This window comes from Penicillium cosmopolitanum (assembly GCF_028827165.1).
Source record: "Penicillium cosmopolitanum strain IBT 29677 chromosome Unknown utg000003l:1.0-3747932.0:1.0-3751027.0, whole genome shotgun sequence".
NCBI lineage: Eukaryota > Fungi > Ascomycota > Eurotiomycetes > Eurotiales > Aspergillaceae > Penicillium > Penicillium cosmopolitanum.
This window is the reverse complement of record NW_026622673.1, coordinates 448,595-462,884: the sequence shown is the minus strand read 5'-3', so window position 1 is coordinate 462,884 and position 14,290 is coordinate 448,595. Positions and strand designations below refer to the sequence as shown.

The window sequence follows — 14,290 nt, the reverse complement described above, 5'->3', positions numbered from 1 at the left end:
CAACAACACGACGTAGGACTACGTAACGGGAGCGAATTGCCCTAATTAACGAGTATCTAAGCTATCATTCTCTTTGTAGCAAAGTCTTCTATATCTAGGACCAGGAAATATTCTCTTATTGTCCAATTACCGGTGGCGATATATCGCCGACGATAATATAATTTGCCGATATCGTATCGACAATTTCTTAAACTGTCGATCGCGATTGCCGATACGATATCGGCAGACTTCGAAGTTGACGATGCCGATTGACGATATGGGAAAACGGTACCGATATCGTATCGTTAACAGCTCTAGGAGTATATACTACTATATTGAATCTAATATGTAGAAATCATCATTGCGCACTGTTTATCAACTTTTGTATTCGTGAGGGAAACAAAGATCCCCACTATGACGGGGATGGGTGTTTACCGTTGGCCGCCACTTCACCGCCCGCGAGTCACTCGTACTGCACATCATGTTGATTCACGATTCACTGGTCCGGTCCCCATCACCATTATCACCAACTCTTAACCGTCACTCACCTCCAGCCCTCACCATCAATATGCCCTCACCATCAACAAATCAACACCATCACACACCGACACACCACCCACTCACCGTCTAAACTCCGCATTCCCCTACATCCCGACAAACCCTGCTGCCACTGCTAGCCAGAAAAGACAAGCATCCACACCAATGGAGACTAGTTTAGATTTCAGCCGCCACTCAGATTGGCCACCCGCTACCAGCCATAACTCGATGCTTTACTTCACACTACTTGGAAGTGAATATCCATTCTCGAAGCCCAGGGCGTGCTTGAGCGCTACAAAGTGCATTTTTCGAATCAGAGCTATGTACAGTGGCATTTACATACAGTACTGAAGTCATTTTAGACCATGTCTTATTAGATTCTAGATTTCTATTGGTTGTTTGCAGGTCTTGGCTTCTTCGAGAACTCCCCCAAATACTAGTCTCTGACACCACGAAGAGGTGCCTGCAATCGCCAGAGGATCAGGACGAGGACCGCGGGGCCACGGGTCGCCTAATGAGCGCAAATTTGATAACGCAGGGCTCAAGGCTGCATGGAAGCTCAAGATTATACAATCACAGGGCTCAAGGCTGTGAGGGAGAACTTGGTGACGCAGCGGTCTCCTGCGGAGAACTTGGTATCGCAGCGGTCTCCTGCGGGTCTCCCTTGGTTTCGCAGCGTCCCCCTGCGGAGGCTCTTGATGTCGCGGAGGTCCCCCGGAGCACATTTGTACAACACAGGGCTCATTGGCTGTGAGGGAGCACACTGATACAACACAGGGCTCATTGGCTGTGAGGGAGCGCATTTGTACAACACAGGGCTCATTGGCTGTGAGGGAGCACATTTATACAACACAGGGCTCATTGGCTGTGAGGGAGCGCATTTGTACAACACAGGGCTCATTGGCTGTGAGGGAGCGCATTTATACAACACAGGGCTCATTGGCTGTGAGGGAGCGCATTTGTACAACACAGGGCTCATTGGCTGTGAGGGAGCGCATTTGTACAACACAGGGCTCATTGGCTGTGAGGGAGCACATTTATACAACACAGGGCTCATTGGCTGCGAGGGAGCACACTTATACAACACAGGGCTCGATGGCTGTGAGGGAGCGCACTCTTACAATCGCAGGGCTCATCACCGCGAGGGAGAACTTGTTGACGCAGCGGTCTCCTGCGGAGAACTTGGTATCGCAGCGGTCTCCTGCGGGTCTTCCTTGGTTTCGCAGTGTCCCCCTGCAAGGCGCACTGAATGACGCGGAGCCCGTCCCGCGAGGCACACTTGATCACGCAGAGCCCGTCCTGCGAAGAGTACTTGGTAACGCAGATCTTACCTGCAAAAGACACCCCAGGCTGCGTGGCCCGGAGTGTGAGGAGGAAAGTCCTGCTTTTCTTTTCGACGGGAAAAGAGCGTCTTTTATGCCATTCTGAGTAGGGGTTTCGGCAGCGACCACTTGCGTACATTTTGCCGGACCCAGAGATTTTGACTTCAAATTCGCAGCGGGCGATCCTAATTTCGTGGGTGTTGAGGCGGTTTATCAACGTTGAAATAAGAAATTTCAAGAGTTTGGAGCGGAGAGCGGGTGGAGTGGCACGCCCCACCTGGACCCTTGGCTCTCCGGGGTCTAGGCCTGACAAATAAAATGCCTCAACGTTGTTGACAAAGGTCAAACGACTTCAACTTCGCTGACAAGTTCGAAAGAATGGACTGGCTCTGGCAAATCGACTGCCTATAGCCTCGAACTTGTGTTTGTAGAATTTGCTATGGTAGCTGCCTCGATCCGTGCTCCTAATTTTGGACGTGCATCTACCCCTTTACTATATTTATCTAATATAGGCACTGAATGAATGGATTCTCAATTAAATCATCAGCTCGATTGATCCCTGCTAGAGTGGCCCGAGCTTAGCCAGCCCGATGTGTACGCAGATGAATCTTTGCTAGTAGGACACATTGAAAGTAACAGCTTAGCTACACCGACCGCTGGGCGCTGACTTGCAAGTCCAACCGCGAAGCCAACTTTCTGCGAGCCGCGAATTGGGACGTTCAATTCGTGCAGGTAGCTTGTTAGTCAACGTTTGCCCCGTTGAAAATCCGTTGAAGTGTTGCCAAATGCTTAGTGCGCCCCGCTTCTTTGAATTTCCACAATGTGAGACTAGATATGGCTGGCGTAGGCCCAGGGAGACGGCGTCTTCCACAGCGGAAATTTGCTCGCCGGATCTATTCTCACACATGTAGAGTCTCACACCTGTCACGAATCATATAAGAGCCACCCTCGTCATAATTTTCAAACAGGTCTATTTGTCGGCGACACCCCGCTTGATTCGATACGCGACTATGGGAGCCATTCGAAAAATTCCACGCACCCGGCAGATGCCAGACTTCCGACGTCGATTGCAGCGCGCACTGTCCTTGTCATCCTCGGAGTCTGAATACAGCCGAAGCCCATCTCAATCTCTGCCTGGAGACACCACCGAGGAAGACCCATCGACACCCTCGAACAAGAACGACAAAGCTGTTCCGCAACAGGGCGATCCTCCCAGTACCCACGATCACGGGGTACTACCGAGTCCTCAATACGGCGGACACTTACCTCAGCCCAGAGATAGCAACGTACTTACCCTCACATGCCTCGCAGAGTTAGTCCGAGTCACCCCTTATCGTGAAAGCAAAGTGTCTACTAACAGATGATACTTCAAGACTAGACGTGCGGTTGAAGTGAGTTTTACATTCCCTCCAAGCAATGAACAAAGGGCTAACCTAAGGCCAGATCCCAAGATTATAAATTGACGGACCAAAATAAGTGTATCGAGGATCTCCGCAATGACCTGGCAGACCTTCTCCACCGGCTGGAGGCTGTCGAGTCGGAAGCAGAGGAGCGGATGAAGAGCGATATGACTGATACGCCAGATGGACCGGAGCAGAAGACGGTGCGGACCCGGCGGTCGCAGTGATGAAGAAATTTGACGGGTTCAGGGGTCTCCGAGGACGGTTAGTTATGCAGAAATTCATTGAGCATTCGTCGTATAAGCCCTCTTACGCTGAGTACACTCTTGCCTTCTTTTAATTACGAGCTGTAGAATGTTCGGACTAAGACTATTCTTGGGCTTTCTATACGTGGTACTCAATAAATCTGTCTTCTGCGCATACAGCAAATGCGTTGTCAATGTGGCGTCTCATGGGTATACCTACCCACCGAGACAGCCAATTTTACAGATTGCATGGAGGTACAGTTTTGCTCAGTGGCCGAGTCTATATACTAATTCGTCCCTTCAGTAAGTCTTTCCGGTACGGCGGCAACGCCACGCGAGGGTATGACTCTATAGGAAAGATTATTGAATTTGAAAATATACTTCAACACAAATAGTATGGCCCAAGCGAAAGGTATGGCGCCTGGCTCTGAAACACATCCTACTGATGAGTAATTGGTTTATGAGTAGAAGTGACGCGAACTTGAGAAACGCCCAAAAGCTGAACCGAGATAGCGGCCTTCACCCTGCTGGACCTCTCGAGCTTGATCGCTAGCTTTGCCTGAACCAACCACGACCTCTCTCTCATCTGTTGTAGCATGTAATCAACGCGATCGCAAGACGTATCGATAGAGGTGTCAAGCTCTATCTTGAAGTTCTTCGGATCTATCGACGCATGAATCCAAATGAACCCCATCGAATACTCAAAGCAGGCTGGGTCTGCATTCCCCGAGGTCACAAGCGTGTTGAAAAGAGGTCCCATCGTGGTTGATGGGAGGCCAGCGCAAAGGTACCTCAGATTGTAACTACTTGCCGCTCGTTTCCCCATACTGATCATCTCAATCTCATCGGTTGATCGTGGATCGAGAATAACCGAATCTGAGATCCAGTATTCGGTTGACCAGTTATAGAAAAGTGGAAAGCTTTTCCCGGCCAGCAAGTTCTCAAAACGAAGCATGCTCTCCCGGACTTTGGAAGGCCTTTTCCAGTCTGGCAAGCCAAGGAGAATGATCGTCATATCTGTCAGGTTTCCTGCATGAAGAAATCCAACTTGGATACTCCTCTGGTCTCAGATTCGTCAAGTAGGCCGGAGGCATCACGATTACACTTCCATTCTGCATGGAAACGAATTTGCCTGCCCTGTCAGGTCTGTTGGAAGGGTGATCTTGTGGCATGATGGTGAACTGCAAGGTAGTGTTGATGCTCTGGCCACAGAGCTTCGACTGCTCCCATTTCCAGACAAGCTCCTCGGTTTTCAAATATAGGAAAGGAAACCTGTTCACAAAAGCTTCAGAGGAGCGATGCACCGGAGATGGAGGCTTGTCTTGATTAGGATTAGCTTTTATGTTTGCCATAGCTGGAATAAGATATCACATACCGACGGGCCTTTTACGAAAGAGATTGAAGTCGAGCTTTGAGTGTCTATACGATGGTTTGCCATCGAGATCCATTTTTTTGTAGTCGTGAATACAGAACGGGCCTGAAAGCAATGCGGCGAAGCCGGGACAGACAAATTGGCGATCCAAAGGCTAGTATAGGGGGGTGATGTAGTGTAAAAAAAATAAACCAAGACACTCATATGCAAGATGATGTCGAGAGAAAAGCATTCACGCCGAGCTATGCAGCTATGCAGTAATAGCGGCAAGTTTTCCAAAACAGATTCTGAAATTGGATGGTGAAGGATCATAATTTAGATCATTCAGTGATGATTCACCTAATACTATGCCGTTGAGACTTGAACTGATTCCACCCGTGCAGCAACTAATGATACACAAGCAAAAGTCTCGGCCTGTCTCAACTCCGGCAGAGAGGCGAAAATTCGCAAACGTTGATGATTGTGGAAGCACGTCCTCAGCCTCGCCATAGAACAACCTTTTTGGGAACCGTCTAGGCTGCATAGGACTCATAATAGCCATGGGGCTAGCTATGCCATCAAACCAATTTCGGTAACTCCAGTACTTTTTACCACGGCAGGGCATGCATCATTCTAATGGTATTGTCCCTAAGAGACTCATTGCTCACCCGCGCCCGCTGCCAGTCGGTATATTCTTCCACGGCTACAACAAGCAGTCCATGAGCCATGATCAGTTCAGCAATGCTGCCCGTAGCCGGCCTAGCGTTATTAGCGGATAGGGGAGGCATGGTGGTTGAGGTGATACTGCTGGGAGAGAATGGATGTTGATTGGATGATACATCGAATTGGTCGTAGAGTTACAGTATCAGCGGTTTTCTTTTTATCAAGTCGCTGGGTCTCCTTATCATAGAGCTGCTTACAAACACGGTCAGGAATGTCACTATGGGCCTCAACAACTCCTCCTTATTCCATGTATCTAATGAGGGCCTTTAAGTGGGGTTCTCACTGTGTCATGTTTTTTTTCTTCCGGATCTTGCTAGCTATATTGTCCTTCATGGCGACACGGAGGCCCGGGACATCGCATGCCACGATACACATCCCGCCACACCGATTGCTGGCCAGTGACCTGCGCGGCATCGATCTGAGCATCTCGTTCGGCGAGCAGCCGCGTGGTGACTAAACACTTTCCTCTTTTGTCCGTTCTAGAAGGAAGAGGCCCACTATCTTTCATGTAATTGATCACGCGTTTCGGCAGTACGGTCTGCCTAATGCCAGAAACTCTAATTACGGTAACCTTGATGATCTACCAGAGATGCATCAAGAATGGTGGGGCAATCCCTGGTTTGATTGGATTAGCACAAAATAAGTGGGACACAGGGGAAGAAGTGCGTGTCCTAGGGGTAAATTGTTTTCGAATTCTACTGTACCATCACTTTTGTATGATACTCGATGGACGGCCGGGAGAGATTGGAGGAGACCTGGCACTGCCGAATAACCGCATGTTGTTTCGGATGTTAGTAACGGAACGCTCGTTGCATTTGGATACCTTGGCTATTTGTGATGTGGCAAGTCTCGTTTTACTGCATGAGATGTGAATAATAACGACAAGCTGCCAGGAATAGATATTTCGCGCCATATGGATTGGGAGGATGGATGGCATCCTGGGAGCGGAGGGGGGGGAAAGAGAGGGAAAGAGAGGTAGAGAGGGAAAGAGAGGGAGAGAGGGAAAGAGAGGGAACTCTTTTTGCGGGAACTATTTCCGAGGGGGCTATTTTTGGAGCTGTAATTAAACACAAATATACAACACATTCCTGTTTTATACGAGTCTGGTATTATACCGTTCGAGATCGAAACATTGTTACAAGTATTTTGGCTAGCCAAATCAGGATTGAGTATCATGTGATTAGGGTTGCAAAAGGCATCTCATATACATCCGTCATGGAAGGCAATAACGGACGGCACTGTACCACAGGACTTAAGGGTCATAGTTTCCGAAAAAGGGGCAGCCCAACACGCCCACGATTCGGGTCGGAGAAGTGACCACATCCAAGCTCTCGGAAGGTGGTCTTCCGAAGCTTTCCGCCTCTACTTCACGACTCCTCCAACAATACTGTACACCTGGAACCGTCAATTCCAGACCGGTCATCCAACTCCGGTCTCCTCTTCCTTACCACCAGCCCCTCCACCATCCTTAATTGGCCCATCGGGTCATTTGGGCCCGCCTGCAGCCCTCGCGGCGCTGTAGTCTTCTGTCAAGGAGACCTACATCACCATGTTCAGACTGCAGGTGCCCCGTACGGGCCAAATATATCTCACGCGTCTCCATTGTAGCAATGTAGCAATGGTTGGAATAGAAGATTGTTAGCCCTTGACATAGAAGTCCACGAGTGTCTCAAATCAGCATCTTACTATTAATCTGCTTGTCCTACTTTGAAAATTCATGGTAATGTTAGACATTAGGTTAAATTTTTATCTATATATAAAGAGTGTCTAGTTATTGCGAATTAGTTTTCCCTCTACATATAGAGAGACCTTCATAACTTACAAAGAAGGCCCTGTAGGCAGAGCCTCAGGATGCCGACAAAAAGAAATTGTTAAGAGTGAGGAACTCCAAATTTTTCAGAAGAAGACAAAGAAAAAATACAACAAGCTGACAAGCAAAAGAAAGGTCTAATTTTGAGTACAACAAACGCTGAATTGAAAAAGCCAAACTCTTGGGCGCCTCTCATGGATGTCCATCCCTCGACGTCAAAGGAATCGCATCACGATAGAAACCTTCCATATTGACAGAGTACCATGAAATAGTCACAGCGGCAATGATAGCCATCAGGGCAACGTCTAATCCATAAGTAGGCCATTCGTGCTCTTGAAGATAGCCTGTTGTCCCGCTCTTGTATTCGATAAGGCGGTAGATATTGCGGACTGTCACCAAGATGCTGCAAAAGTAGAGCGTGAAGAGCATGGCATTCAAGTGAAGTCTCGGATCTATTGATCGTCGAATGTGGGGCGCCCGGGTCCGGACATGGAAGACGATGGCGCAGAGAGCAAAAACACAGAAGAATAAGACCTGGAGAGCAAGGCCACCTAAGATGATATTTTGTGCGGAGTCGATCGAAGTGCTTGTATCTGCATTCACCAATGAACCCGCTCCTGCAGCCTGGACGAGGAAGCAGAAGATATCACCGAGGACAAAGATTTTGGTGAGCCAATTTATTCGAATGAAGGACAATCCCTGATGCCCTGATGCCTTGATCAAACGACCGAGAAACATGTATATCGAGGCTGTGAACAGAATAGGTGCAAGGAGGATAAGTAAGATTTGAATGATGTAGGGCTTCGTTTGTGCCAGGTGATTATGTGAGTAGGCTCGAGCTGCAAGGCCCACAATTTCGACTATATTTATTTAGAAGATTAGATATCATTTTTTATGGGAACCTAGAGAGGTGATTTGAAGATGAGGTCACCTACAGAGGCATCCAGTCACAATAGCGAGACCAAACCATCGTCTGCTCGCGACAATTCTCCATAGCTGCAACGCAGTGAGAATAACAAAAATAATCGCGACAATGATTGCTGCTGCCCGTGATGGGACATAAGCGCCGTAGACGTTGGTTGAGGAAGTAGCCATTGTGCAGATAATCTCTAGGAAGAAGAAGAAGCTTGGTTGTATGTCGAGAATTGTACAGGGAAACAGGACAGTAAGGAGGGCGAGTGTGGTTTTAAAGCGGATCCAACAGTTATTACAAGTGGTCTTGGGTTCTAGCATAGCCTCAAGTAGATCAGACTAGTGCTATCGGGGTAAAACTGAGGAACTTAAGCCTGTGAGTCATAGTATGAAGCTTCAGGCAACAGTTATAGTGATAGGGGCGAGGAGGCAAAAATTATTAAGGAGATCAATCCCAATATGAAAGTATCTGTCGAGATAATCGACATAGTATAAGATAAATGATTGGGCTGAGAGTACAGCTTTCGTGCAGCAAATATCAAGATCGGACAATGCCAAAAGAAATAAAAAGAAATAAAAAAAAAATAAGATAGACTAGAAAAAGAAACAGCTCGGGTTGACGGACGATCGAGAATAGTGGAGGATTCTCCACTTGCGTATTTCGTATTTCGTATTTCGTATTTCGTATCCTGTGTCTTGCATTTTCTTGTATTCTGTATACCCAAAGCTGTTTTATTGGATGGTTGCTGCCATCTTGGCAGGCGGCCCCCAATGGACTGTGCTATTTAGCTTCTCCAATCTGACCGCTTTGGGGGGTTTGGCTTGTAGTGAGAGCTTGTAGTTGCCATACATAGGCCCATCAGCCCTCACTGCAGATGCCTTTCTGAGACTTGTTCTAATGATGATGGATATAGGATACGGTTCTGACACTTATATTCTGTTTCTCCAAAAATACCGGACAATGTCACGAAAGTTGCATTTAGGATTATTGTCTGTTAAGAACTACCTAACAAAACATCAAAATCTTAGATTTATATCTTAGACGAAACAGCACAGTAAGCCTTTTATCATCCACTCCTAGGTATGCAAATAAAGACTGTTGCGCCTAGCAGCCCGCGAACCGCTAGATAGCTATGTTGCACAACAAAAATCAACGTAGTTATTGAAATCGCCCCTGATAGACCTAAAAATTTCCAACCACTCCTGAGGCACAGGTTCAAGCAAGGGAAAAAGCTCATCGGCAAGTTTCTCTCCAAAGTCACCAATATACCATGAATCTTTGAAAGCGTGTAACCTCCAAGGGTAAAGAAGAAAGATAAGGCGAGCAATAAAATCTCTTGTGTGAAGTAGCTCCGTAAAAGCGTCCTGGAAGGAATGGGGCCATAAGTATATTGATCGACCACTTTCACGATGGGTTTTATTATCGAACATGTCGAGCAGAGATTGGAGAGTTGCCAAGTAAACTTGATGATTCGGTGACGAGGAACCTGTATTGGTATTTTCAAGCTGCGCTAGGATGCGGGATCCAAGGCTAGCGGAATCTGTTAATAGAAGAATTCTTGTCAGGGATTTTGAGTAAAGGAACTGACTAGTGTAGTCTTGAATCTGCGTGCTGTTCTCTGCTGATATTCGGCGAGATATGCTTAGAGCTCCCGCTCTCTCTAGCTGTATTTGCTGAGGAGGCATGGCGCGGTTCAAGTAATTTAGCTTTATCATAAAAGATAGCACAGCCTTGGATAAGACCTTTAATGCTCATAGCTTCACACAGATAACTCGATGGGGCCGAGAACTGATGGCGCGCAATCACAAAGAGTGTGATAAAGATAGAGCATACTAGCGCTGATTCCAAAGTAGCCGCGGACATGCGACCGACCATTTTCGACAGCTTCGAGCAGGCTCTATCATTATAGCTCAAACCAGTCGTAATCCAGAAACTCCTTTGGTTGGATTCACTATACGCCATGTGAAGGGCAGTGAATGCCAGAATACTATCCAGCGCAAACGACTCCCTCGTAGCAATTTTGGGTACGGTAAAATGCCAAAATTGGTAACTGGAGTCGTTTTTGTCTGATTGTGTCATGCTGGTGTCGGTATAATAATGGTGTAGTAGATTTGCTTCTACAAGTCTTGTGTCGAGCTGTAACGCCCCCTTTTCTCTTGCGCTAGAAAGCTCATGCTGATTCTGGTGGCTGGGATCTTGAAGATGGCCCTCTTGTATTTGGCCCCGAGGGGATAAGCGTGTATATACGCACTTGAACTGGCGTGAATTGCAGAATGTACATTTCGGCACCTGTTCATCACACTATATCCGAAAAATGACATTAGAGGATACCTCTTGAAGTGGTATTGCCTGTGCAAACACGAACATGGCTATTTAAGTATTGGGCGATAGCATACCTTAACGCGTCTTTTCTTACACTCGTTACAGCCATTTCGCGATTTCTTATGCGAGCGTCGACACGGCATGCCGGGCGAAAAAGATGGAGTGAAGGAGAAAGATGGATTCAAGAGCTGATCAATGAGAAGCTACACAACACGAATTTTTTCGTATGCAGCCCGGGGTCTTCATTGGCTGACTCATCTCCGGGGACGCCCGAGGTTGCCCTGCACTATAAGAGGCTAGTGACGTAACTGGTACTGATACGGAATACGATGAAGTATGATTGGCTATCTGACCCATGTTTAAACTTTGGGTTTCGATGAATAGTGGGGATAGGTAAAGAGACTTTGACCAGTGATGATGGGGCAAGTACGAAACGAATACGGCAGCCCTGGGTCTAAATCGTACTGATCGATACGGAGATATTTGAATTTCTGGGTATTCACTCAAGAATATTTTAAGACATCGGTGACAAACAACTTGTAATCTTGGAAAAGTAATTCCAGATCAAAATTTGTCAAAATATCTTATTCTAAGGTTACAGAGGCTTCAATCAATTTTTATGCTGTATTCAGTAGTTTAAAGCTTAATACATCATACGACTATTCTAGAACCCATGCATCATTGGTCACTTATTTCTGTCAATCCACCCTTCTCCACTCATGTAACTGGTCATCGCAAATAATATTGAGCCCATTCGCTTTGTTCATTCGCCAATGTCCCTACGCATATTGCACATACCGTTTGCCATGGCTTGCTTTGCTCGTCGCTCTTTTTCAAGATGCTATGCAGATAGCAGCATACTGAGGACATGATCTAGAAACCAATCAGTTCCTTTTCTTAATCTTTTCCCTGGTTCTTCCGTAGCCAGCCTGTCACTTTCTCATCATCTCGTGCGCCTTATAATTTTATAAACCAGCGAAGGGTGACATGGAAAATAGAAGAAATCTTGTATCAATGATGATTGGTTCAAGTACTATTTTTCTACGCCGTAATCTCTGCGCAGTTAAACTTCAATGTTCTGGTCCTTCGTTTAGAGATAGAAATATATCATATGCAATGATACGACTTTGTTGCTGACTAGTAATGGCCTCATACCGCAACGCTGCAATTTTCTTTTGATTTAATTAATAGATTAGCAGCTGAGCGCATGACACATAAATAATTTTGGTCTCACGAGACCGAGTGTACCGATTGTGTCTTTCTATGAAGAGCGAGGGCTGTATTGCATGGTCTCCGTGGCACAATATGAGTTGTTTAAGGAGTCCGGAGTAGTATTTCTGGCAATACTTTCTCTTTCGGCTTGAATCAAAATGTTTCCCATGCAAAATGTAGAACCACAAAGGTCTCCACACGTATTCCCGCTCAGGTTGTATTGCGCTCGGATATTCCGTCGCTCCAAATATAGGCATACAGGAGTAAGTCCAACAAAACAGCAAAATGCGAACCCTAGGCACTATTTGGCCTTTAGCAAAGTTGACATAAAGGCGATCGTGGTTTATTTACCGTGCCATTGAGGTTACTCGGATCCTGTCGACCTTTGTTCCTTTGATGAGTTCTGCCAAATACTATGCAAGGACAAAAGCATGATTCGCAACCTATGGTCCATTAGAATTAAGAACAGTACAAGAGTTCAGACGTAAACTTACATAGCATACAGGGCGGCAGTGCCCAAAACCCATGTATCCACTCTTCCGACATTGTATATCGACCAATCCACCGGTGATTCGAATTTCCTCAATTGATGGAACAGTTCTCCTCACCTAGTACTTAAATATTAGATGAAGGGCAAGTCCTAAAAATCAACACATATTATAAACTAGTCTTCGTTACCTAATTATAATTAATTTGACCAATCGGGACTGGTGGGACACGCTTTCACGTGATTTGATTATTCACATTTCTTTCCAAACCCGTATGTAAAAGTTTCAGCACCCACTTTACTGTTACCCGCCCGTGACGCCCACCATCGGACTACACTTCACGAGCCCCATAACTGAAAAGGAGAGCTGACGTGGATTGCCAAGTCCTGTTTCAATTCAGCTTGGAGATCGCTTTTCGAGATTATTATACAATAATCTATGTGCCTAAAGTTACGGTGGAGAAAAAAGGACCCACCGCCGTATCTTCTTCGTATTATTCCCGCTGCCACTTGTCAAAATTCCCTTGCTCTCGTCCATATTAACCACAGCCCCCAACATCAGGGGTCCCTGGGAGAAATTTACCTCCGTCCATCGGTGATTGTGAGTGGACCAGTGCTGGACGCCCTCCACATTACCATACGTGAACTGGGGCCAGGAACAAGAAACTCGTTGGTCCTCGGCAAATCACCATGCACGCCGTGAGAACATAGACCCAATCAGATGTATTCCGTATTCCGTATTCGTGGTATTCCTAGATTGGACAAGATCAAATTCAACCGAAGCAACTTTTTTATTTTCAGTTTTGAGCAGACATGCCATGTAAATCTCCTGTACTCCTTTGCACTTTGATGCTTCAATTTTCATTCACTCCTAAGTAAAGCATCTATCGAATTGTCGATCTTCTTAGACCAATCAATCTCAAGATCCCCCTCAGAGATGTCGACATTCCTTATTATCATCCTCATTCTCCTTGGACTGTTAGCTGTCATTGCTGGAGCATCTGCGATGCACAGCATAGTCAGACCACCATCTTCGAATGCTATAATCTCAGAATATCCAACAGAGCAACGAAAATACATGGAAGGAGTCCGACTTAAGACCCTTCAAGTCCTCCAAGCTCAAGCCTCAATGATCCGCGGCAATCAGCATGACAGCTCGCTTTACGAAGTTTAGATACTTACGCTTGAAGAGAGTGTAAGTCAAACCAAAATTAGGCCTTTCCCTGCACTTTCTGACTATAATAATACTCCGGCCTCCCTCCGGAAAACTACTAATACCCATACCTCTTCCAGACTTTCTGAAACCCAGTATATTTCTGCTTTAACACACCTCAAGACAGAAATCATGATATATTCTGAATATATTTGACTAGCTGGGTGGCTTCACTCTATTGGAAAGCCTAGTTCGATGCGATTTCTCTGCCATCTCAACACGCACCCTGAACCTTGTAAGGACTAGATTATACTAGCGTCTAGTTTTCTGGGTCATGAAATGGAGAAACTTGAGAGCCTTGTGACCGAAATGCGACTGTGTATAGGGGCCCTAGGTCGCATGCTTGATTTTCTGATGTTAATGCCTGAATTATGCCTCATTTTAGACTGACAGAGATTAAAATACCTGAATTACTATAACAGATACTCTACCGAGTAGAGTACCGTTTCCCTCAGGCAGGAAAAATAAAGCTTATATTGACCGGACTACAAACAAAAGATGAGTTTGACTCTAGACCAAGAGGCGACCAGTTGAGTTCTGAAAATGTCCGATATGAGTAGAAAAAGGGTTTCATTATGCTTTCTTATCTTTTGGAAGTCCAGGAAGAGTTACATAGATTCACCGTCAATGACTGCTTTACAATTGGCATCATCAACGGGCATGGGCGGATAGTTGGTTTTCTATTGTCTCTTGGGGGAAAGGATATCGATTCGACCGATGGTACTAGAACTACTGTTAGGACAATCCCCGGAGGGCGTCCTGATACCATAATGATA

At 46.2% G+C, this 14,290-nt stretch overlaps 3 protein-coding genes across 3 annotated transcripts; 1 reads left to right on the top strand and 2 right to left on the bottom strand.

The window, feature by feature from the left end:
• Window positions 1–7,559: 7,559 nt before the first annotated feature.
• Window positions 7,560–8,462, bottom strand: N7509_000330 (RTA1 domain-containing protein; the record flags this gene model as incomplete). The annotated part of the gene is made up of 2 exons (XM_056624977.1): window positions 7,560–8,227; window positions 8,303–8,462. The coding sequence occupies 2 exons, from the start codon at window positions 8,460–8,462 to the stop codon at window positions 7,560–7,562; spliced, it is 828 nt and encodes a 275-aa protein (XP_056493559.1).
• A 1,405-nt stretch (window positions 8,463–9,867) lies between these two features.
• N7509_000329 (Zn(II)2Cys6 transcription factor domain-containing protein) lies at window positions 9,868–10,745 on the bottom strand (the record flags this gene model as incomplete). The annotated part of the gene is made up of 2 exons (XM_056624976.1): window positions 9,868–10,581; window positions 10,677–10,745. 2 exons carry the CDS (start codon window positions 10,743–10,745, stop codon window positions 9,868–9,870), a joined length of 783 nt encoding a protein of 260 aa, XP_056493558.1.
• A 2,493-nt stretch (window positions 10,746–13,238) lies between these two features.
• On the top strand, window positions 13,239–13,475 carry N7509_000328 (uncharacterized protein; the record flags this gene model as incomplete). Its single annotated transcript, XM_056624975.1, has 1 exon — window positions 13,239–13,475. One exon carries the CDS (start codon window positions 13,239–13,241, stop codon window positions 13,473–13,475), a length of 237 nt encoding a protein of 78 aa, XP_056493557.1.
• Between the last annotated feature and the right edge of the window lie 815 nt (window positions 13,476–14,290).